The 22,383-nt window shown below is 55.6% G+C and overlaps 2 protein-coding genes across 2 annotated transcripts in view; one reads left to right on the plus strand and one right to left on the minus strand.

Annotated features, from left to right (window-relative positions):
- Positions 1-22,383, plus strand: part of SP7 (Sp7 transcription factor) — a 166,544-nt gene that overhangs the window by 21,144 nt on the left and 123,017 nt on the right. The gene's annotated exons all lie outside the window — the stretch shown is intronic.
- Positions 437-22,383, minus strand: part of VDR (vitamin D receptor) — a 46,920-nt gene continuing 24,973 nt past the window's right edge. Inside the window, exons 4-10 of the mRNA XM_068410329.1 lie at positions 16,105-16,235; positions 5,188-5,372; positions 4,269-4,392; positions 3,890-4,061; positions 2,995-3,146; positions 2,198-2,314; positions 437-893 (exon numbers count right to left, since the gene is read on the minus strand). Coding sequence (XP_068266430.1) covers positions 634-893; positions 2,198-2,314; positions 2,995-3,146; positions 3,890-4,061; positions 4,269-4,392; positions 5,188-5,372; positions 16,105-16,235 — 1,141 coding nt within the window. The 3' untranslated portion in view covers positions 437-633. The remainder of the gene's footprint in view (positions 894-2,197; positions 2,315-2,994; positions 3,147-3,889; positions 4,062-4,268; positions 4,393-5,187; positions 5,373-16,104; positions 16,236-22,383) is intronic.

Below are 22,383 nucleotides of genomic sequence, written 5' to 3' on the forward strand. Positions count from 1 at the left end.
CCAAAGCCAGGCCCCCCCCAATAGTGTTGGGAACGTGAATCCCAGCTCGGCTGGCTGCTCCCTGCGAGGGCCGAGGACAATCCCCCCCGCCATCTTGGGGCCTACACGGACGTCTCTGGCCTCGTCCCGGTTTTAGGGGGTGACGCGTGTGGGGACGCAGCCCACGGGCATTTTCGGGGTGTGTGATTCAATCAACAACTCCCTTTTTGGAACGGGGGGGGCGAGCACTGGAGATTTTAGGAGGGGAGCAGAGGACTCAGCCACGCCGTGAGTCCGTCTCCCCACGCACAAAACCACCCCAGAGCTTCTCCTTCCAAGCACAGCCCAGTTTTTGGGGTCAAAAAATAAGTGATTCGAGGCAGCTCGGCCTCAAAACATCCGTAAAGGGATAAGTCAGCTCTTGCAGACGGCAGAGAAGCGGAAAAATTGGGGGGAAACCACCTGGATCTCGGTCCCTCGCGAGCAAACTATGGCCGCCGTGGAGGAGAAGACAAAGCAGGACCTCCAGTAGTGTGAAACCAAACGGTCTATGTACAAAACTCCTGCCCCGGCTCCTGTCCCTCATCTCGCCGCCTCGGCGAAGCCATGTTGACTCATCCCTTTACCGTTGGGTGCTCGACCCCACGGCCGCCATCAGGATATCTCGTTGCCGAAGACCTCGAGCACCAGCGGCGTGAGTTGCATGCTGTGCTCGGGCTGTAAGGAGATGCAGCGGTACTGCTTGGAGTGCTCCTCGTTGAGGCTCCGGAGGTCGGCCAGTTTCTGGATCATCTTGGCGTAGAGGAGGCGGCTGCCGGGAGGAGGGTGCCTGCAGCGGATGTAGGTCTGGAGGATCTCCGAGAGGCGATCTTGGAGGGATTCCACCAACGAGGTGTCCTGCACGCCCGGGCGATCTAGGGAACAGAATCCCAGACTGGTTGGGGTCGGAAGGGACCTCTGGAGATCATCCAGTCCAACCCCCTACCAAAGCAGGGTCACCCAGAGCACGTTGCACAGGGTCACGTCCAGGTGGGTTTGAATATCTCCAGAGAAGGAGACTCCCCACCCTCCCTGGGCAGCCTGTTCCGATGCTCCATCACCCTCAAAGTCAAGAAGTTTTTCCTCACTTTCAGATGGAACTTCCCATGTTTCAGCTTGTGCCCGTTGCCCCTTGTCCTGTCATTGGGCACCACTGAGAAGAGTCTGGTCCCATCCCCTTGACACCCACCCCTGAGGTATTTGTAAGCATTGATAAGATCCCCCCTCAGTCTGCTCTTCTCCAGCTGAACAGCCCCAGCTCCCTCAGCCTCTCCTCGTAGCAGAGATGCTCCAGCCCTCTGACCATCTCCGTACCCCTCTGCTGGACCCTCTCCAGTAGCTCCTTGTCTTTCTGGAACTGGGGGGCCCAGAACTGCACACAGTTACTCCAGGTGTGGCCTCACCAGGGCAGTGTAGAGGGGGAGGAGAACCTCCCTTGACCTGCTGGTCACACTCTTCCTCATGTGCCCCAGGACACCATTGGCCTTCTTGGTTGGTCTACCATTGGCTTATCCTGGCCAATCTTGGTTCACCTTGCTGGCTCATGGGGAACTTGTCCCCCAGAACTCCCAGGTCTTTCTCCACAGAGATGCTTTCCAGCAGGTCAACCCCCAGCCTGTCCTGGTGCATGGGGTTATTCCTCCCGAGGTGCAGGACCCTACACTTGCCTTGGTTGAACTTCATGAGGTTCCTTTCCACCCAACTCTCTACACTCTGTCCCTTCATCCAGGTCGTTGATGAAGCAGCTGACCAAGACTGGACCCAGGACTGACCCCTGGTGAACACCACTAGCTACAGGCCTCCAACTGGACTCAGCACCGCTGATCACAACCCTCTGAGCTCTGCCATTCAGCAAGTTCTCGATCCACCTCACTGTCCGCTCATCTCACCCACACTTCCTGAGCCTCCCTAGGAGGACGTTGTGGGAGACAGTGCCCAAAGCCTTGCTGAAGTCAAGGTAGACAACACCCACTGCTCTCTCCTCATCCATCCAGCCAGTCACGTCATCACAGAAGGCCATCAGATGGGTCAAGCATGATTTCCCCAACACCAAGGGACGCAAGGTGCTTCCCTTCCCTTCTCCCAGCCGTGATGGTGAGGCAAAGGAAAGGTGACATTTTTGGGGATGCAGCCAAAACCTGGAGGTTAAGTGACCTCGGGGGGACAAGCATCCTCCTACCTGGAGACAGGATGCAGATGGCCATGAGGAGCACGTGCTCTTCTTCGTGAAGGTTCAGCTTCTTCAAGCCCACCTGGAATTTCACGAGCGGCTCGAGCAGGTCCATGCTGTGGCCGGCTGCAAAGAGAAAAGGACCTTTAGCACAGGCTGCTCCAGAACAAGGTCTCCTGCAGCTGAGGATGAGCGTGGAGCTCAGCAGCTCCTCTTGCAGCGCAGCAGAGAGCTGGGACAGCAGAAGAAGACTTTTGATACAGCTTAAAACACGTTGGGTTTTAATTGTCCTTTTCTCCCTGGTAGTTTCTCTACAGCACGAGATGATGGAGCAGCTTTTGAAAGCTCTAAAGACAATTAACCTACAGACATTGTTCCTCATTAGCATCATTTCCACACCGTGTCCTACATGAGCATCACAAACCCCACCTCGTGTTGCCCTGAGCCCTCTCCTTCCTGCCCCACGCCTGGTCCCAACACGCCACCCGCTCTGCCTGGTTCCCCTGGGACCTCGCTGGGGGATCTCAGCCCTTCGCACCCAGGACCTCAGCATCTCCAGGTTACCCTACGGCTCTTCTTAAGGTCCATATGTATCATCTGCACGCCCTGTTCTTGTGCTGGTCTTCAAATCCTGAACTAGGGGAGGTTTAGGGCAGGGTTTAGGGCTTCCTAGCCGCGGTAGTGGGAAGGCACAGCGGCTTTCCAGCCCTCGGAGCAAACCAAACTCAATTTTTGCACCAGAATTTAAGGCTGGGGTGACATTTCTCAGCCTGCAGGAAGCAGGAGAGCGCCTGGTCCGCCCGTACCTTGGGTGACGTCACTGATCCTGTACTTGAAGTCGTTGCTGCCACAGGTCCACGTCATGTCCTCGAGGGTGAAGGACTGGTTCGAGCGCAGCATGATCACCTCAATGGCGCTGGATTTCAGCAGGGCGATCTGGTCCTCCGCCGCCAGGTCCCTGGGTAAGGGGGGAAGAGGGTGACGTGTGACCCATCCTGTGAGCAAAGGAACAGCCCATGCCACCCACGCGCCAGGTTCTCCATCGGTAACCCGGTCCCTTTGCTGGGGGCACCACAGCTTCTCCCTCACCCCGTGTTTCTACGTAATTAAGCAGCAGGTATTTCTGCAACTACATTTACCGGGTGCCCTGGGCACCAGCTTGGAGTTAAACAGGACCTGAGGTCCTTCACAAACCGGGATGGGACCGCTCACGTGGCCTCCAGCATCTTTTTTTAGGAGCTCGAGCACCTTTCTTAGGAGCTCGAGCATCTGTCTTAGGAGGTGAGCATCTTAGGAGCTTGAGCATCTAAGGAGCTTGAGCATCTTAGGAGCTCGAGCATCTATCTTAGGAGCTTGAGGATCTGTCTTAGGAGCTCGAGCATCTTAAGAGCTCGAGTATCTTAGGAGCTTGAGCATCTTAGGAGCTCGAGCATCTTAGGAGCTTGAGCATATTTCTTAGGAGCTCAAGCATTTTGCAGACAGAGTTTGGGTGAATCGGGGTAACAATAGGAGAGGAGCAACCCCAGGAAGGAGGAAGAGACAGAAAATGTGAAAGTAGGAACAGACCTGGGAAGGGAACAGAGCCTGAGGGACAGCTGTGAAGATGAAAGAGAGAAAAATGATCTGGCTGCGAAGGGTAGGACGGGATTCCCGAGAGTGGAAAACCGCCACAGAGACGGGATCCGGGAGCAAAGGTCTCACCTGAATCCCGGGATCATTTTGGCAAAGCCGATCACCTTCTGGATGCTGTAGCTGACCAGGTCGGCCAAGTGCGGGAGCATGGAGAGGTGGGAGAAGTCGATGTTCACGGAGGAGCTCTCGTCATTCTCCTCGGAGAGGACCAAGTTCGAAAACATCGGTGGCTCCACAGACTCTGGAGAGAGGGAGAAGGGTCAGAGGGTCCTGAAAAAAAACACTTCATGCTTTTTTTTTGCTCACAAAAAGCCTTTGCAACCCCCCCAGGAGGGTTTTACAGTTAAATAAGCTCCTCAGAAGAGGTAAAACAAATTTCTGAAGGTCCAGATTTAGGCCAAGCTGCTGTGCTCTGCCCTCGGCGCCCACGGAGAGGTGAGCACGGTACCTGGAAAGGTGCCGAAGGCGTCGGAGCCGAAGGGGTCGGTGGAGTCCTCCGACGACAAGTCCTGGGTGAGGATGGAGGAGGACCTCGCTGCGCCCCTGCTGCCGGGGTTGCTTCTCATGGGGGGCTGGAAGAGAGAGCAGGGCGTGAGGGATGGGGTTGGGAGAGCAATTCCATGGCGGGCGTTCGCCTGCTGCCAACGGCGTCAAGGTTCTTCTGTTGGGGTTTTTAACTCCTCTCTAGCAAGAGGTCACGCGCTTCAAAAGCAGCGTGGCCAGCAGGGCGAGGGAGGGGATTCTGCCCCTCTGCTCCGCTCTCCTGAGACCCCCCCTGCAGTGCTGCGTCCAGCTCTGGGGCCCCCAACACAAGAAGGACACGGAGCTGTTGGAGCGAGTCCAGAGGAGGCCACGGAGATGCTCAGAGGGCTGGAGCCCCTCTGCTCTGGAGACAGGCTGAGAGAGTTGGGGCTGTTCAGCCTGGAGAAGAGAAGGCTCCGGGGAGACCTTCTAGCACCTTCCAGCACCTGAAGGGGCTACAGGAAAGCTGGAGAGGGGCTTTTGACGAGGGCATGGAGTGATGGGACGAGGCGGAACAGTTTTAAACTGCAAGAGGGGAGATTGAGATGAGATATTGGGAAGAAATTCTTTGCTGTGAGGGTGGTGAGACCCTGGCCCAGGTTGCCCAGAGAAGCTGTGGCTGCCCCCTCCCTGGCAGTGTTCAAGGCCAGGTTGGATGGGGCTGGGAGCAACCTGGACTGGTGGAAGGTGTCCCTGCCTGTCGCAGGGGGGTTGGATCTAGATGCTCTTTAAGGTCCCTTCCAACCCAAACCAGTCTGTGATTCTATGATTCTGTGAAATGGGTTTGGTGCACCTGGGCAGGTCCTGCGCACAGGAATCGGGGCCAGCGTGCCCCCAAAACGTACCCGAAACTTGGTGAAGTCGGCATAGGTGGGGTCGTAGGTCTTGCGATGAGCCTCGAGGAGGATGTCAATGACTTTCTGCTGCTCCTCGGAGAGTTTGGGCTTCAGGCTCTCCTTGAGCGCTTCCTCCTCCTTGCGCTTCAGTATCATCTCACGCTTCCTCTGGACCTCCTCGTCCGTCAGGATGACTGCAGGGACGGGGAAAGGGTCAGAAACAGGCACAGGGTGACAGGGACTAAAGCAGCCCCGGCTCCCAGCAGCATCCCTGTCACCTTGCTAGTCAATTATTAAACCTCCATCAACCCTGTCCCTCTCCTGTCCCCAACTGCAGGGTCACAGCGTCCCCCTGCGAGATCGATGTAGTTTATAACCCACTTGGGTGCTTTTAGGCACGGATCAGGGTGCAATAAGGTCACGTCTGCTCCGCGCTGCAACCTCGCTGTTTGCTCTGTGCTTTCAGGCGAAAGAAATCTCCATCCTACAAGGCTCAGGCCAGCGGGTTCACCTCGCTCCAGCGCTCGACAACAGAGGGAGCCCGACGCGGCGTCACTCGCCCTGTGCGTCTGGCTCAGGCTGCAGCAGCACAGGCTGAGCATCCAGCAGCTCCTCTGCAGCATCGTGAGTATTTTTAAGCCAAGGGGACATATAAACAATGCCCCAACTCTCAGGGTTGGGGATTTACGGTTGGTATAAACACAGGCTGGGCGGAGAATGGAGTGAGAGCAGCCCTGAGGAGAAGGACTTGGGGGTGATGGGTGAGGAGAAGCTCAACAGGAGCTGGCAACGTGCGCTGGCAGCCCAGAAAGCCAACGGCATCCTGGGCTGCATCCCCAGCAGCGTGGCCAGCAGGGTGAGGGAGGGGATTCTGCCCCTCTGCTCCGCTCTCCTGAGACCCCCCCTGCAGTGCTGCGTCCAGCTCTGGGGCCCCAACAGCAGAAGGACACGGAGCTGTTGGAGCGAGTCCAGAGGAGGCCACAAGGATGCTCAGAGGGCTGGAGCCCCTCTGCTCTGGAGACAGGCTGAGAGAGCTGGGGCTGTTCAGCCTGGAGAAGAGAAGGCTCCAGGGAGACCTTCTAGCACCTTCCAGCACCTGAAGGGGCTACAGGAAAGCTGGAGAGGGACTTTTGACAAGGGCATGGAGTGATGGGACGAGGGGGAACGGTTTTAAACTGAAAGAGGGGAGATTGAGATGAGATATTGGGAAGAAATTCTTTGCTGCGAGGGTGGTGAGACCCTGGCCCAGGTTGCCCAGAGAAGCTGTGGCTGCCCCCTCCCTGGCAGGGTTCAAGGGCAGGTTGGATGGGGCTTGGAGCAACCTGGTCTGGTGGAAGGTGTCCCTGCCCATGGTGGGGGGGTTGGAACGAGATGGGCTTTAAGGTCCCTTCCACCCCAAACCATTCTATGATTCTGTGATTATGGGTGACAGCCTTTGGCAGTGGCCAAGGGTTGGACCTGAATGAGACACAGCTTCTCCTATTTAATTAGGGAAGGTGAGCATCCACACAGGCAATTTGGGCTCAAATCTTGCCTTTCTAAAAAGACCTTAAAGACCCGAACAGCCTGGCAGGGTTGGAAGAGAAGAAAAGCAACAGGGAGCTGCAACGATCTCTTGGGGTGACACCCCTCCATCCCACAACCGAGTCCCACGTTCACAGACGCGCTCGTTAATACACATCCACCGGCGGGTCCTAAACACAGCAAAGCTCATTCCTCACGATGTTATTAGCCCTTTAACTGCTCGTTAGCAATAACCACCCCTCTCCAAGCACGTTATCTGATGGCAGGTGGCTTTCTGCCCGCCTTGGGCTTGCAGAGAGGGTTCACGGCAGGCGAGTCGAGGTGGAATTTGGGACAAGAGGTTGGCGAAGGGCAGTGGGAGCCACGGTCACAGGGCTCGAGGAGAGGAGCTGTTTCCAGTCCTGGGCTCCCTTCGGCCGCCTTTAGCCAACGGCATTTTTCCAACACATTTTTGAACTTGCACAAATCTCAGAGGGGACTTGATGATCTCGGAGGCACAGGAATGACCGGCTCAGGCTGAAAGGTTGTTCCCACGATCGGCCCCGCACTTCAAGAAAGATGTTGAGGTGTTGGAGCGAGTGCAGAGGAGGGTGACCAAGCTGGGGAAGGGTCTGGAGGGTCTGACCTGCGAGGAACGGCTGAGGGAGCTGGGGGTGTTTAGCCTGGAGAAGAGGAGGCTCAGAGGTGACCTTAGTGCAGTCTACAACTACCTGAAGGAAGGTTGGAGCGGGGTGGGAGTCGGCCTCTTCTCCCAGGCAACCAGCGACAGGACAAGAGGACACAGCCTCAAGCTGGTCAGGTTGGACATTAGGAAGAATTTCTTTTCAGAAAGGGACATTAGACACTGGAATGGGCTGCCCAGGGAGGTGGTGGAGTCACCATCTCTGGAGGGGTTTAAGACAAGACTGGACATGGCACTTAGTGCCCTGGTCTAGTTGCCATGGTGGTGTCAGGGCAACGGTTGGACTTGATGATCCCGGAGGGCTCTTCCAACCTGGTTGATTCTGTGAAATTCTTTGCTGTGAGGGTGGTGAGACCCTGGCCCAGGTTGCCCAGAGAAGCTGTGGCTGCCCCCTCCCTGGCAGTGTTCAAGGCCAGGTTGGATGGGGCTTGGAGCAACCTGGGCTGGTGGAAGGTGTCCCTGCCCATGGCAGGGGGGTTGGAACGAGAGGGGCTTTAAGGTCCCTTCCAACACAATCCATTCTATGGTTCTATGATTCTATGACACCAGCCATGGCTCTGGCCGGCAGCAGGTCCCAGGTTCGGTGTTTAATGCTCTGATAGGACTCGCTGGAGCCCACAGGAGACTAAAACCCAAAGGATGCCCCGTGGGCGTTTAAAAAGAAATCAGATAAAGGGGAGCTGTGATTCGCTTCCAGCTTGGCTGGTGTTGGGACCGCCCCGTGCCGTACCACAGCGGCACCCATGCAAGCCAGGACACAGCCCGGTGTCAGCACTGCGGGCTGAGAACCACCCCTGGCGTTTCTGGGGAAATCATTCCCTGTGACATCAGGGAGCAGCGAACTCGAAATGCCCCTCGCTTGGCCGTGCCGGAGGAAGGGCTTTTCGGTTGGACCGATGGTGACACGGCCGAGGGGTGTCAGCACGGGACTTGTCTGCTTTATGATGTCCTGGGGAAAAGGATTTACTCATTTACTTTGTACTCCCAGAATCCCGGCCTGGTTGGGGTTGGAAGGGGCCTCCGGAGATCACCCAGTCCAACCCCTGCCCAAGCAGGGTCACCCAGAGCACGTCGCACAGAGTCGTGTCCGGGTGGGGCTTGAATATCTCCAGAGAAGGAGACTCCCCACCCTCCCTGGGCAGCCTGTGCCCGGGCTCTGGCACCCTCCAAGCCAAGAAGTTTTTCCTCACTTTCAGATCGAACTTCCCATGTTTCAGTTTGTGCCCGTTGCCCCTTGTCCTGGCGCTGGGCACCACTGAGAAGAGTCTGGCCCCATCCTCTTGACACCCGCCCTAAGGTATTTGTGAGCATTGAGAAGATCCCCCCCAGTCTGCTCTTCTCCAGCTGAACAGCCCCAGCTCCCTCAGCCTCTCCTCGTAGCAGAGATGCTCCAGCCCTCTGAACATCTCCGTACCCCTCCGATGGACCCTCTCCAGTAGCTCCTTGTCTTTCTGGAACTGGAGGGCCCAGAACTGCACACAGTTACTCCAGGTGTGGCCTCACCAGGGCAGTGTAGAGGGGCAGGAGAACCTCCCTCAAGCTGCTGGCCACACTCTTCCTCATGCACGCCAGGACACCATCGGCCTTCTTGGTTGCTCTATCATTGGCCGCCTTGGTTGGTCTACCATTGGCTTATCCTGGCCAATCTTGGTTCAGCTTGCTGGCTCATGGGGAACTTGCTGTCCCCCAGAACTCCCAGGTCTTTCTCCACAGAGCTGCTTTCCAGCAGGTCAGCCCCCAGCCTGTCCTGGTGCGTGGGGTTATTCCTCCTGAGGTGCAGGACCCTACACTTGCCTTGGTTGAACTTCATGAGGTTCCTCTCTGCCCAGCTCTCCAGCCTGGCCAGGTCTTGCTGAATGGTGGCACAGCTTTCTGGGGTACCGGCCACTCCTCCCAGTTTGGTGTCATCAGCAAACTGGCTGAGGGTACGCTCTGTCCCTTCATCCAGGTCATTGATGGGTAAGTTAAACAGGACTGGACCCAGTACCAACCCCTGGGGAACACCAAACACACTCACAGAAGGATGGATGTTGCCCACCACGTCCCTGCCTGCCTCGAGGGGGAATACGGGATCGGGAATACGGGGTCAGGCAGCAGCTCGACATCTGCACCTTCCACTCAAGGCTCACTCCCCAGATCCCATCTCCTCCCGACCATTGAGCTGGAGACATCCAGCCACAGCCTCCTGGCATGACCAAGCGACGTGGTTGAGCATTTGTGGGCTGCCCTGACCCGAAGTGCATGCGGAGGCTGAGATAACATCTGCCCATCGCTTCCAGACAGACGCTGGCCCTCTTTTGCGAGACACCACAAAGGCAGCAGAGAAAGCCACGGCCGACACCAAGGGCAGCACACGAGGATACAACCCTACAACCCCGGCCAAAACCAGGGGCTTGGAAGCGTTGGAGGACAATGTGGAGCAGTGTGAAGGCAACGAGGAAAGAGCAGCCAAATCTAAAGCAAAATTGAAGTTTAGGGAACATCAGACACGAAATGTGTTCACGGGACAGAGTTTCAGCTTTCACTGAAGCTCCAATGGCAGGTGCTTCTGCCTGTCCCCACAGGCATGGTGATTCCACCACTGCCCTGGGCAGCCTGTTCCAACGCTTGACAACCCTTTCCATGAAGAAATTGTCCCTGATCTTAAATCTAAACCTCCCCTGGGGCAACTTGAGGCCGTTTCCTCTCATCCTATCACTTGTTACCTGGGAGAAGGGACCGACCCCCACCTCGCTACACCCTCCTTTCAGGTAGTTGTAGAGAGCGAGAAGGTCTCCCCTCATATACCCTCAAATACCTCCAGGGACGGTGACTCCACCATTGCCCTGGGTTAATGGGATGCCACGGGCTGGCTGGACTGTTTGCATCTCCTACAGCCTGTGGGCTCACGTGGAAACCAGAGAGGAGGAAAGCTTGCAGCGACAGGAGCTCAGCAGAGATTTAAATCCCAAATCCCGGACCTGCGCCTAGAAAATCGGAGCAGTGACAGGAGCTGCAGGGCCCCCGGCTACTGCTCTCCTCCCACCAAGGAGGTCATGTCCGACGCAGCTGAGACATGGCTAACCAAAGCCACACTCTCAAGGATTTCATAGAATCATAGAATCATAGAATGTCAGGGGTTGGAAGGGACCTCCGGAGATCATCGAGTCCAAACCCCTGCCAGAGCAGGACCGATCTAGGGCAGGTCACACAGGAACGCATCCAGACGGGGCTTGAAAGTCTCCAGAGAAGGAGACTCCACAATCTCTCTGGGGAGCCTGTTCCAGTGCTCTGGAACCCCCACGGTAAAGAAGTTCTTCCTCATGTTGAGGTTGAACTTCCTGTGCTCCAGCTTGCATCCATTGCCCCTTGGCCTATCGCAGGGCACAAGTGACAAGAGGTTGCCCCTTTCCTCTTGACACCCCGTCCTCATCTATTCATACCCATTAATTAGGTCCCCTCTCAGTCTTCTCTTCTCCAGACTAAAAAGCCCCAGGTCTCTCAACCTTTCCTCCTAAGGCAGGTGTTCCAGTCTCTTCATCATCCTCGTAGCCCTCCATTGGACTCTCTCCAGTAGATCTCTGTCCCTCTTGAACTGGGGAGCCCAGGACTGAACGCAATACTCCAGGTGAGGTCTGACCAGAGGAGAGTAGAGGGGGAGGAGGACCTCCCTCGATCTGCTGGACACGCTCTTCTTAATGCACCCCAGGATCCCATTGGCCTTCTTGGCTACAAGAGCTGGATGGTTATAGCCCGTGCCTCGAGCCCGCGGGGAGCGGAGACGCTTCCCAACCAGGCTGTGAACGTCAGCCACCGCCGAGCGACATTTTCCCGGGCGGCCACAACTCTTTGCTCCCTCTCATCCTCCTGCTTCGCCTCTCGGCCACTCTCCAGCGTCGGTCCCAGAGCCCAGCGTTGCACAACGCCGCCGCGCAGCAGCTCCCGGCCCAGGGAATAACATATTCCACGTGTGGGGACTTTTTTTTCCAGCTTTGAGTATTCTCGCCGCCTGTTCGGGGAAGCGGAGGAGAGCTGGAAACGCCACCTCCCTCCTTGCTCACCCTCATCCCACCCCAAACAACCGTATCCCTGCCAGCTACTGCTGCCCTCGTGCTCCCTCGAGCATCCCCACTCCCCTCCTGAACGATTACGGGAAATTCCCCTCTCTCCACACAATCCTTCCAGTTTCTGCTCCTCTCTCTGGCTCCGAGACGATGATTTGGTTGTTTTAGGTTTTTTCTCCTCCCCTTTGGGGATTTTCAGCGCTGAGATCATAAATGGAGCCTCGTGGGGAGGATGCTGAGCATCGGCTGCTCGTGGCTACAACCAGATCCCAACAAAGCCTTTCCCTTGGAAAAGGGGAGAGAAGATCCATGGGGTGCTGACCCCAGGCAAGCTACAGACCTCGCTGTGGCACCGGGGAGGGGGTTTAGCTTCAACCGCCCTCACCGATGCCTGAGGACGTGGCTGCAAAGGGACAAACCGCCCTGGGGTCCCTCCCGAGGGGATTCACCGATTCCCTGGCACTGCGACAAGCACAGAAAAATTCCCCAGCAGCAAAGAAGGTGGTGGGGAGAGAATAAATTCAACGCCGTGAGACCGCTGCAGCCCCAGTCCAGTTAGAAGGTGCTAGAAGGTCTCCCCGGAGCCTTCTCTTCTCCAGGCTGAACAGCCCCAGCTCTCTCAGCCTGTCTCCAGAGCAGAGGGGCTCCAGCCCTCTGAGCATCTCCGTGGCCTCCTCTGGACTCACTCCAACAGCTCCGTGTCCTTCTTCAGTTGGGGGCCCCAGAGCTGGACGCAGCACTGCAGGGGGGGTCTCAGGAGAGCGGAGCAGAGGGGCAGAATCCCCTCCCTCGCCCTGCTGGCCACGCTGCTGGGGATGCAGCCCAGGATGCCGTTGGCTTTCTGGGCTGCCAGCGCACGTTGCTAGCTCATTGTGAGCTTCTTGTCACCCATCACCCCCAAGTCCTTCTCCTCAGGGCTGCTCTCACTCCATTCTCCACCCAGCCTGGATTTGTGCTTGGGATTGCCAACATCCCTTCCCGATCTCCAGGCCGCTGGTCAATTTTGCAGGGCAGGAGGGGTAACTTCAGCATTTTTTGCCACCCAAAGCCGTGCCAAAGCAGGACAGTCCAGCAAGGGTGAAGGGGACCCTTCATCCCGCTTTAAAGTATGTTCGTGCTAAGCAGCATCCTAGCGAAAAATAGTGGTAAGGCCTCCCTAGGCTGGAGACCTGCTCTCCTTGGAGCCATCCGAAGGGAAACCCCTCCCAAGAGCGGCACAAGGAGCGTCCCCAAACGCCACGGCTCGGGCCACGGGGTGGGTTTCTCCTCCGTCGATCGCCCGCCAGCCGCTCAGCCCCACGAGCTCGCCCTGTGCTTCACCCTGCGCGGGTAAGACAGGAGGAAAACCACAACTATTTGCTAACGTTGGCTGCGGGCGGCTTGGGGTGAACCCAGGCGTTGCGGCGGGGCTCCAAATCCTGCCCCAGCCTGATGGCCGTAACCTTGGCTGCCCTCCAGCTTCCACCCCTGTCCCTCCTCAGGGGACCATGGCTGCCCCGACGCTGTCCCCAGCTCCCTGGGGAGCGCCGGCGGCTCAAGGCTTTTGCTCTCTATGGGTTTGAACGCGCGCGATCCTTTCCTTGCTGTGTGTCCCCGACAAGCTCTGGCTCCTCCAGCCCATCACCGCAGTGTCTGGTCCACAGGTTGGGCTGCACCCAAACTTGGGGAAGGGACCCTCGGCACGGCCGCGCTGCCGCAGGTCTCAGCTCTCTGTGGTTAGGGCTGGAGATGATGTTTTAAAATCATCCAGGCCACCCAACCACCCCATAATCCAGGGATGGAGAAGGGTCTGCCTGCACTAGACCCCAAATTAACCCAGGCACAAGCTCTGCCCTCTTCCTCCTCCTCTTCATCCGTCTCAAGCTCTCATTTCTGCTTCGGATTCACATCGCATCGACAGCGGGGTCAAACCAACCCAGCCTTCCCTGTGACAATCCTCGTCGCCTCCAACGACAGCCCGGGGAAGCCACAAACCTCCCTCGGGAACTTCAAGATCCCTGATCCGACCTAAAAATAACAGCAGCACACCTCGTTCCCCGTCATTTCACCAGCAGCAAAGTCCACGGGAAGGCTATTTTTAGGGTCCTTAGGGTCGGTTTGGTTAATCCAGTAACAGTTTGCTAACGGGGTCGCTTACAAGTTAACTCCTGTGGAGAGCACGGACTTCCTTGGGACCTGGCCCGTCCCTGGGACCTGGGTGCAAACACCCCGGGCATCGCTGCTGCTGAATTTTCCATCCCTTCCTGGGTAATTAAGCAGTGCAAGTCAATACATTTCCCTCGTTAGCAACGGCTACGCCAAATGGACCGCACCGACCGGCTACCGGGGGCTCACACGTCCTCGTGCTCACCCAAAACGTGGGTACGCGTCAGGAGTTATATGGTCCTTTTCTCCCTCTTTATGGGACACAGCTGCTGGCTTAAAAAGAAGAGATCGAGGGATCATTAACGGTTGGACTTGATGATCTTCAAGAAAGATGTTGAGGTGTTGGAGCGAGTCCAGAGGAGGGTGACCAAGGTGGGGAAGGGGCTGGAGGGTCTGACCTCTGAGGAACGGCTGAGGGAGCTGGGGGGGTTTAGCCTGGAGAAGAGGAGGCTCAGAGGTGACCTTAGTGCAGTCTACAACTACCTGAAGGGAGGGTGGAGCAGACAGTCGGCCTCTTCTCCCAGGCAACCAGCAACAGGACAAGAGGACACAGCCTCAAGCTTGGCCAGGGGAGGGTCAGGTTAGACATTAGGAAGCATTTCTTCTCAGCAAGGGTCATTAGACACTGGAAGGGGCTGCCCAGGGAGGTGGTGGAGTCACCATCTCTGGAGGGGTTTAAGACAAGACTGGACATGGCCCTTAGTGCCCTGGTCTAGTTGCCATGGTGGTGTCAGGGCCATGGTTGGACTCGATGAGCCCAGAGGGCTCTTCCAACCTCATTGATTCTGTGTGATTCTGTGATCTTAAAGGTCTTTTCCAACCAAAATAATTCTATGATTCTATAATCTTCTCTTCCTCACAGATCTGCTCGATCTTTGGGACAATTGGGGAATTTAGGCATTATTTTTCCTACAAACACCTACAAGTTCTGTTTTTCTGGAGGACCCCAGGTGCTTCGGTGGCACCCGGTGACATCAGACGCCGCGTGCACTCTGCGTAAGGAAACAAGAACCACTTCCATTTCCCAAATTTTCACCTCCATCAATCACACAACGCGACGTCTCCTAGCAGAAGGCTGTTATTTTGGTTTGAACTCTCCGCGAGCGCCAGCCTTCCCCCGAAGACTCGGGACATGGAAAGCGCGCGTACGTAGGAGGAAGCGTGTCGAACGTTTTATTTTTGAAAAGCTGCTTATCTATAAATATAGCCAAACAAAATAAATATTTGGACAACATTAGCGTGTTTGGATTGGGTTAAAAACTACTTTACTTCCCTCTGCTGTTTACTTAAGTCCCTGCTGCGCACGTGGCTGGATGGACGGGTTTGGCTGATAGACCTGAAGGCTGCGTGGCCATTCAGCGTGATTTGGACAGACCGGAGAGCTGGGCAAAGAGGAACCTAATGAGGTTCAACAAGAATAAGTGCAGAGTCCTGCACCTGGGAAGGAGGAATAAAATGCACCAGTCCAGGGTAGGAGGCGATCTGCTCAAGAGCAGCTCCGTGGAGAAGGACCTTGGAGTCCTGGTGGACAACAAGGTATCCATGAGACAGTGATGTGCACTTGGGGCCAAGAAGGCCAATGGGATCCTGGGGTGCATTAAGAAGAGAGTGTCCAGCAGATCGAGGGAGGTCCTCCTCCCCCTCTACTCTACCCTGGTGAGACCTCACCTGGAGTATTGCGTTCAGTTCTGGGCTCCCCAGTTCAAGAGGGACAGAGATCTACTGGAGAGAGTCCAGCGGAGGGCTACAAGGATGATGAAGGGACTGGAACACCTGCCTTAGGAGGAAAGGTTGAGAGACCTGGGGCTTTTGAGTCTGGAGAAGACTGAGAGGGGATCTGATTAATGGGTATGAATAGATGAGGGCTGGGGGTCAAGAGGAAAGGGGCAACCTCTTGTCACTTGTGCCCTGCGATAGGCCAAGGGGCAATGGATGCAAGCTGGAGCACAGGAAGTTCAACCTCAACATGAGGAAGAACTTCTTTACTGTGAGGGTTACAGAGCACTGGAACAGGCTCCCCAGAGAGGGTGTGGAGTCTCCTTCTCTGGAGACTTTCAAGCCCCGTCTGGATGCGTTCCTGTGTGACCTGCCCTAGATTGGTCCTGCTCCGGCAGGGGGTTGGACTCGATGATCTCCAGAGGTCCCTTCCAACCCCTGACATTGATTCTATGATTCTATATCACAAGAATAAGGTTTTTTAAAAAAATAAGCCCAGGAGTTTCATGCTCATGGGAATGACTCTCGCTGCGGGGAAGCTCGTTCCGCTCTCCCTGCTTGGGTGCAGCGAGGAGCGTGCAAAAACGCGTTGGAAAAGGACGATGGTTTTGCGTGGGTGGGACAGGAGCAAGTTCAGCAACCGGGAGTTAATCAGAAACAGCCCCGGATGCTCTCGCTGAGCTGATGCCCTTCAACTTGGCTCTGATCAAAGCGACTCCCCACGTCGCTAACCCCCGCAGAAACAGCCACAATCATTAAACCAGCTCCTCTCAATCATTACCCGCCGCACCCCCTGCCCGTGTCCACGATACTCACACTCCTTCATCATGCCGATGTCCACGCAGCGCTTCAGCCGACACGCCTGGCAGTGCCGCCGGTTGTCCTTGGTGATTTTGCAGTCGCCGTTGAAGGGACACGTGAACATGGCTTTTCTCTTCATGCTTCTCCTGGAGAGGAACAGGAAAAAAAAAACCCAAATCTTAGGTCAAATCAACACTGTGTTGACTGTGCAATAGGCTGCTCTGAACATCGGGAGGAGACGCAAGCACAAATCCAAGGTCTCTGGAGAGAGATTGCTAAGAGGATGGTGGAAACATCTCTGGCTTGACTCTGTCATTCAAGAAGACTAAGTTGGAGACGCTGTACCTGGTTGGATGTGTCTACGGGGTTTGATCTTAAGAGGTTCAGGCGTTGCTTGAGAGCACAGAAAAGGACGATGTCTTACAAGGACACAGGCGAGGGGGTTCAAGCACGGGTGAAGCAGCTTTCTGGTTTTGAACAGGTATTTGAACATCAGAAGGACACGGACCTGTTGGAGTGAGTCCAGAGGAGGCCACAAAGATGTTCAGAGGGCTGGAGCCCCTCTGCTCTGAAGACAGGCTGAGAGAGCTGGGGCTGTTCAGCCTGGAGAAGAGAAGGCTCCGGGGAGAACTTGTAGCACCTTCCAGCACCTGAAGGGGCTACAGGAAAGCTGGAGAGGGGCTTTTGGCAAGGGCATGGAGTGGTGGGATGAGGAGGAATGGTTTTAAACTGACAGAGGGGAGATTGAGATGAGATATTGGGAAGAAATTGTTTGCTGTGAGGGTGGTGAGAGCCTGGCCCAGGTTGCCCAGAGAAGCTGTGGCTGCCCCCTCCCTGGCAGTGTTCAAGGGCAGGTTGGATGGGGCTGGGAGCAACCTGGGCTGGTGGAAGGTGTCCCTGCCCGTGGCAGGGGGTTGGAATGAGATGGGCTTTAAGGTCCCTCCCAACCCAAACCAGTCTGTGATTCTGTGATTTTTGAAGGCCAAAAGAAGGGTGGCAGGATTGTAGGGAAACCCCCAGCAGCAGCAAAAGAAACCAGACCCAAAGCAGCGCCCGTGTCATTAAACATTGACCAGCCTTTAGAGCCCGGCTTTGCTAGAAGAACTGGCCGGAGCACATGTTTGTGTGCGCGCAAGAGAAAGAAATCTCGCTGCAGGACACAAGAGAAACACCACTTAACATAATAACCCTCTCTTCCACCAAAACCACACCGTGCCACGTTCATCCGCTGCCGCAATCGGGATTGTACATCTTCCAAGTACAAAGGGTCAAAGCCAGAGCTCCCAGCGAGAACCGGCCTTTCCGCGGGGCCGTCCTGAGCCCTGTCCACTAATGACACGTTACAGGCATAGCTGAGCTGGTCCCTCAAGGGCGGCTTCTCCCTCTGCATTCAGAGATGCCTCGTCTTTGATTCAGAGAAAGTTCCTCAAAGAGCTGCCATTGGCGAGCGAAGCTTCTCGCTGGATTCACAACTATTTTCTAAAGGCGCCGCTCGGCTTCAAATGAACCAGGTGATTTTTGAACGGAGGTAAACAAAATGTGGGGTACCTCCAGGCTGGCAAGTCAAAGTGAGGATGTTCAGAGGGGTAAATCGTAGAATCATGGAATCATTTTGGTTGGGAAGGACCTTTAAGAGCATCGAGTCCAACCGTTAACCCAGCACTGCCAAGGCCACCACTAACCCATGGCCCTCAGCACCACATCTACATGGCTTTTAAATCTCCCCAGGGATGGGGACTCCACCACTGCCCTGGGAAGCCTGTTCCAGCACTTGACAGCCCTTTGGGGAAGAAATTGTCCCTGATCTCCAACCTAAACCTCCCCTGGGGCAACTTGAGGCTGTTTCCTCTCATCCCATCTTGTTCCTTGCGAGCAGAGACCGACCCTCACCGTGCTACACCCTCCTTTCAGGCAGTTGTAGAGAGTGAGAAGGTCTCCCCTCAGCCTCCTTTTCTCCAGGCTAAACACCCCCAGGTCCCTCAGCCGCTCCTCACAAGTTCTCCAGACCCTTCTCCTTGTGCTCCAGACCCTTCACCACCTTCATTGCCCTTCTCTGGACTCGCTCCAGCACTTCAAGGTCTTTCTTGGGGCCCAAAACTGCACCCAGGATTCAAGGTGCAACATCCATCCATCCATCCATCCTCCATTGATTCATCAATCTTAGAATCACAGAATTGTTTTGGTTGGAAAGGACCTTTAAGATCATCGAGTCCAACCGTTAACCCAGCGCTGCCAAGGCCACCACTAACCCATGGCCCTCAGCACCACATCTACACGGCTTTTAAATCCCCCCAGGGATGGGGACTCCACCACTGCCCTGGGCAGCCTGTTCCAACACTTGACAACCTTTTTGGGGAAGAAACAGCCACAGAAAACTAGTTGCTCTTCTAGCAATAAAATCCCTCCACGACGCCGAGCTGATGGTGCACAACCTCAGTGCTCCACAGGCGAACAAGGTGGATGTCCCAAACGGGCTGAGAAGGCGATGGCCGAGGGGCCCCTCGAGCCCGGGAACGGTGCCAAGCCCACGCTCATATAGAGGGTATAAATATAAAAATATGTCCTCGGGCTGCAGCCCGAGCGGCACGTAGCGTGCAATTAGAGGCTATTTTAGACCAGGAGATGTAAACAAGGAGGCTTTACTCTTCCCCTTCGCCTCGCAGATGAATAAATGCATTTAGGAAAATTAATCCAGCAGAGGTGAGTGGCGGAGCCCTCCATCACCTGCCGTACACCGAGAAATTCCTGTTTCACCCAGCAGCCACTGGGGTTTATAATTTTTTAATAAGACTTTATAAACTTTTTCTCAGTTTATCACTTTTCTCTCAGTTTCCCCCTTCCACCCAGACCAGCGGGACCCTTTGCTCCCCCAGGAACGGCGACAAATATTGCTCAGCTCGGTGGCAAATCAAGATTTAGAGCTGAGCACCCCAAAAATCTCCCAGTTTTGGTGAGTGACTCTGTTTTTGAGCACCTGGGGCAGGCATGTGGCTTGTCTTTTCCCCAGGGCACGGCTGGGGAATGCACAAACAAGCCGGAGAACCACGAAGCCCTCGGGCAGGGAAAGATGTCCCGTGTGCGATGGATGAGCCAACATTATGGGTTTCGGTATGAAAATTGCAGTTTGTTGGAATAACAGGGCGGCTGGGCACAAGAGAGGGTTTCTAAGCAGTCGCTTCTCTGCCCCAAGGGTCCGTGGCTCTCGGCTCCGAAGGGTCCCCCCCGAATTACACCGACACGCAGGGGAGCGGCCGCCCACCCCACAGCGGGAGCTCACGCCGTCTGGCTCCGGTGTATTTTTATAAAGCACCAAAAGCAGCCAATTTTCAAGGCTCGTTTAAGATCCGTGTCCCAGGCACGCTGCCGACCGGTTAAAAATAACGAGATCCCTCCCCGGGCAAACCGAAGCCGGGGGTGAGAGGAAACGCGGGTGCGGGCGGCAGCGAGGGAAGACGGGGTTTGGGGAGAGGGGAGCGATGTGCTTGGAGGGTGGGGGGCTGTACCTGGTGGGGAAATTATAGAATCACTGAATGGTTTTGGTTGGGAAGGACCTTTAAGATCATCGAGTCCAACCATTACCCCAGCACTGCCAAGGCCACCACTAACCCATGGCCCTCAGCACCACATCTACACGGCTTTTAAATCCCCCCAGGGATGGGGACTCCACCACTGCCCTGGCCAGCCTGTTCCAATGCTTGACAACCCTTTGGGGGAAGAAATTGTCCCTGATCTCCAACCTAAACCTCCTCTGGGGCAATTTGAGGCCGTTTTCTCTCGTCCTATTGCTTATTATTTGGGAGAAGAGACCAACCCCCACCTCGCTACACCCTCTTTTCACATAGTCGTAGAGAGCGAGAAGGTCTCCCCTCAGCCTCCTTTTCTCCAGACTAAACACCCCCAGGTCCCTCAACCTAACTCCAGCCAGAAAACCTGATCATAGAGTCATACAATCACAGACTGGTTTGGGTTGGGAGGGACCTTAAAGCCCATCTCGTTCCAACCCCCTGCCACGGGCAGGGACACCTTCCACCAGACCAGGTTGCTCCAAGCCCCATCCAACCTGCCCTTGAACACTGCCAGGGAGGGGGCAGCCACAGCTTCTCTGGGCAACCTGGGCCAGAGTCTCACCACCCTCCCGACTGCAGCAGTTGAGCTCCCGCCTTGGTCTTTAGTAGACACGTGCCTGATGGTCCTACTGAGCAGAAAGTGAACCCGGGTGCCTCCATGAAATCACATTTCTGATAACATAAAAGCCAAGTTCCATAAAAGCCAAGTTCCATAAAAGCCACCTGGTGAACAGCAGCCCGACAGCCCCCACCAGAGGGAGGGTGAAGCCCAGACCAGACCTCCAGCCTGTGGCAGGTATTAGTGGTGTGCTTGATCCTTCCCCTTTACCAGCCAGGACTGATCTTCAAAGTAACTCTTGCTGAGTTATTTTTTATGAGCAAAATGGGCTTTCGATACACCCCACTCTCACATCTGCAGAACCCGTGAAACACCATTTCCCGAAAGCCACCCTACTCATACCCAAACCCCGTGGTGGCCTTCCTGGCATGTCCTTTCCATCCCCCACCACGTGGCTAACAGGCGAGGAGTCATTTTGGCACCGAAGCTGCAGCAGAACCACCTCGCTCAGCCATCACAAACCGTTCGGGGTAGGACAATCCCCTGTTTCTCCCCCACGACACCTACGCAGCCCTCCAGGGAAGACCCTTGACACCCCAACAGCCAAGTCAACACCAGGAGCGGAGCTGCAGCTCGCTGGCACCTGTTTTGCATCCGTTTGTGTTTTTTCCCCCAAATTTTGCCAGCTCCATCTCCCACTTCTGATCCCAGGAAGCCTCCAGACAGAATCACAGAATCAATGAGGTTGGAAGAGCCCTCTGGGCTCATCGAGTCCAACCATGGCCCTGACACCACCATGGCAACTAGACCAGGGCACTAAGTACCATGTCCAGTCTTGTCTTAAACCCCTCCAGAGATGGTGACTCCACCACCTCCCTGGGCAGCCCCTTCCAATGGCTAATGACCCTTGCTGAGAAGAAATGCTTCCTAATGTCCAACCTGAACCTCCCCTTGCCCTGAAATATCTTCAGAGACCTCTGGGGAAGGAAGAAGAGGGGAAGCAGGAAGAGGGGAAGGATTTATTTTAAACATTTCATATTGAACACGGCAAAGAACCGGGGAGGATTACAGGAGTGGGAGACGCAGCGATGCAGACAGGATGGGTGGGGACTTCAGAGGTTTTGAAATACCCAGCGCCTTTCCAAGGAGCTCGGCTATTAACACCCAGTGTCATTGCACCGGGGGGTGGGGGGGAAACCAGGACTGCAGAAGAAACCAGAAAAACCGTGGATGCTTCAGCCAAGTCACAGCAGAATAAACCAACTCAGGCTTTGCTGCTTTTTAAGAGCTCCTGAGCAAACAGCAGAGCTCAATAAAAGGCCACTGTTGCCGTTGGCATCATTAGTAAACAGGCGGCTTTGAAGCCAGGAGCCAAAGGTTGCCTCACGCCTGTTTATGCTGCAGGATACGCGCACGTCTGAGCACCCAGAGGTGCCAGGAAATTGCTCAGGCCTTTTACAGAGTCATTAAAGCCAGGACCTCCTGGGAGGACTTCACACCGGGGTGTCATGTCACACAGGTACATCCGCAAGGCAGGTGAGATCCACCCAGAGGTCCTCCAGCAGTTCTGCTGTCATATAATCATAGAATCACAGACAGGTCTGTGTTGGGAGGGACCTTAAAGCCCATCTCATTCCAACCCCCTGCCACGGGCAGGGACACCTTCCACCAGACCAGGTTGCTCCAAGCCCCATCCAACCTGCCCTTGAACACTGCCAGGGAGGGGGCAGCCACAGCTTCTCTGGGCAACCTGGGCCAGGCTCTCACCACCCTCACAGCAAACAATTTCTTCCCCATATCTCATCTCAATCTCCCCTCTTGCAGTTTAAAACCGTTCCCCCTCGTCCCATCACTCCATGCCCTTGTCAAAAGCCCCTCTCCAGCTTTCCTGTAGCCCCTTCAGGTGCTGGAAGGTGCTAGAAGGTCTCCCTGGAGCCTTCTCGTCTCCAGGCTAAACCCCTCCAGTTTTGCTGCTGCCTTTCGATATTCACAGCCACTCACCCTCTTTTCACCCCTTCCAGCCAAGGCTGCGATTCCGACCTCCCACCTAAGCACCATCAGCCACCCTCAATCAATACCAGTACCACGATTTTTTACAAAGACCTGCTCAGGGAACGCAAGCTGGAAGCTGAAAAACAGCAAAGAAAACACAAGCACAGTCTGTTATAA

This window comes from Nyctibius grandis, chromosome 11 (genome assembly GCF_013368605.1).
Source record: "Nyctibius grandis isolate bNycGra1 chromosome 11, bNycGra1.pri, whole genome shotgun sequence".
Taxonomy (NCBI): domain Eukaryota; kingdom Metazoa; phylum Chordata; class Aves; order Nyctibiiformes; family Nyctibiidae; genus Nyctibius; species Nyctibius grandis.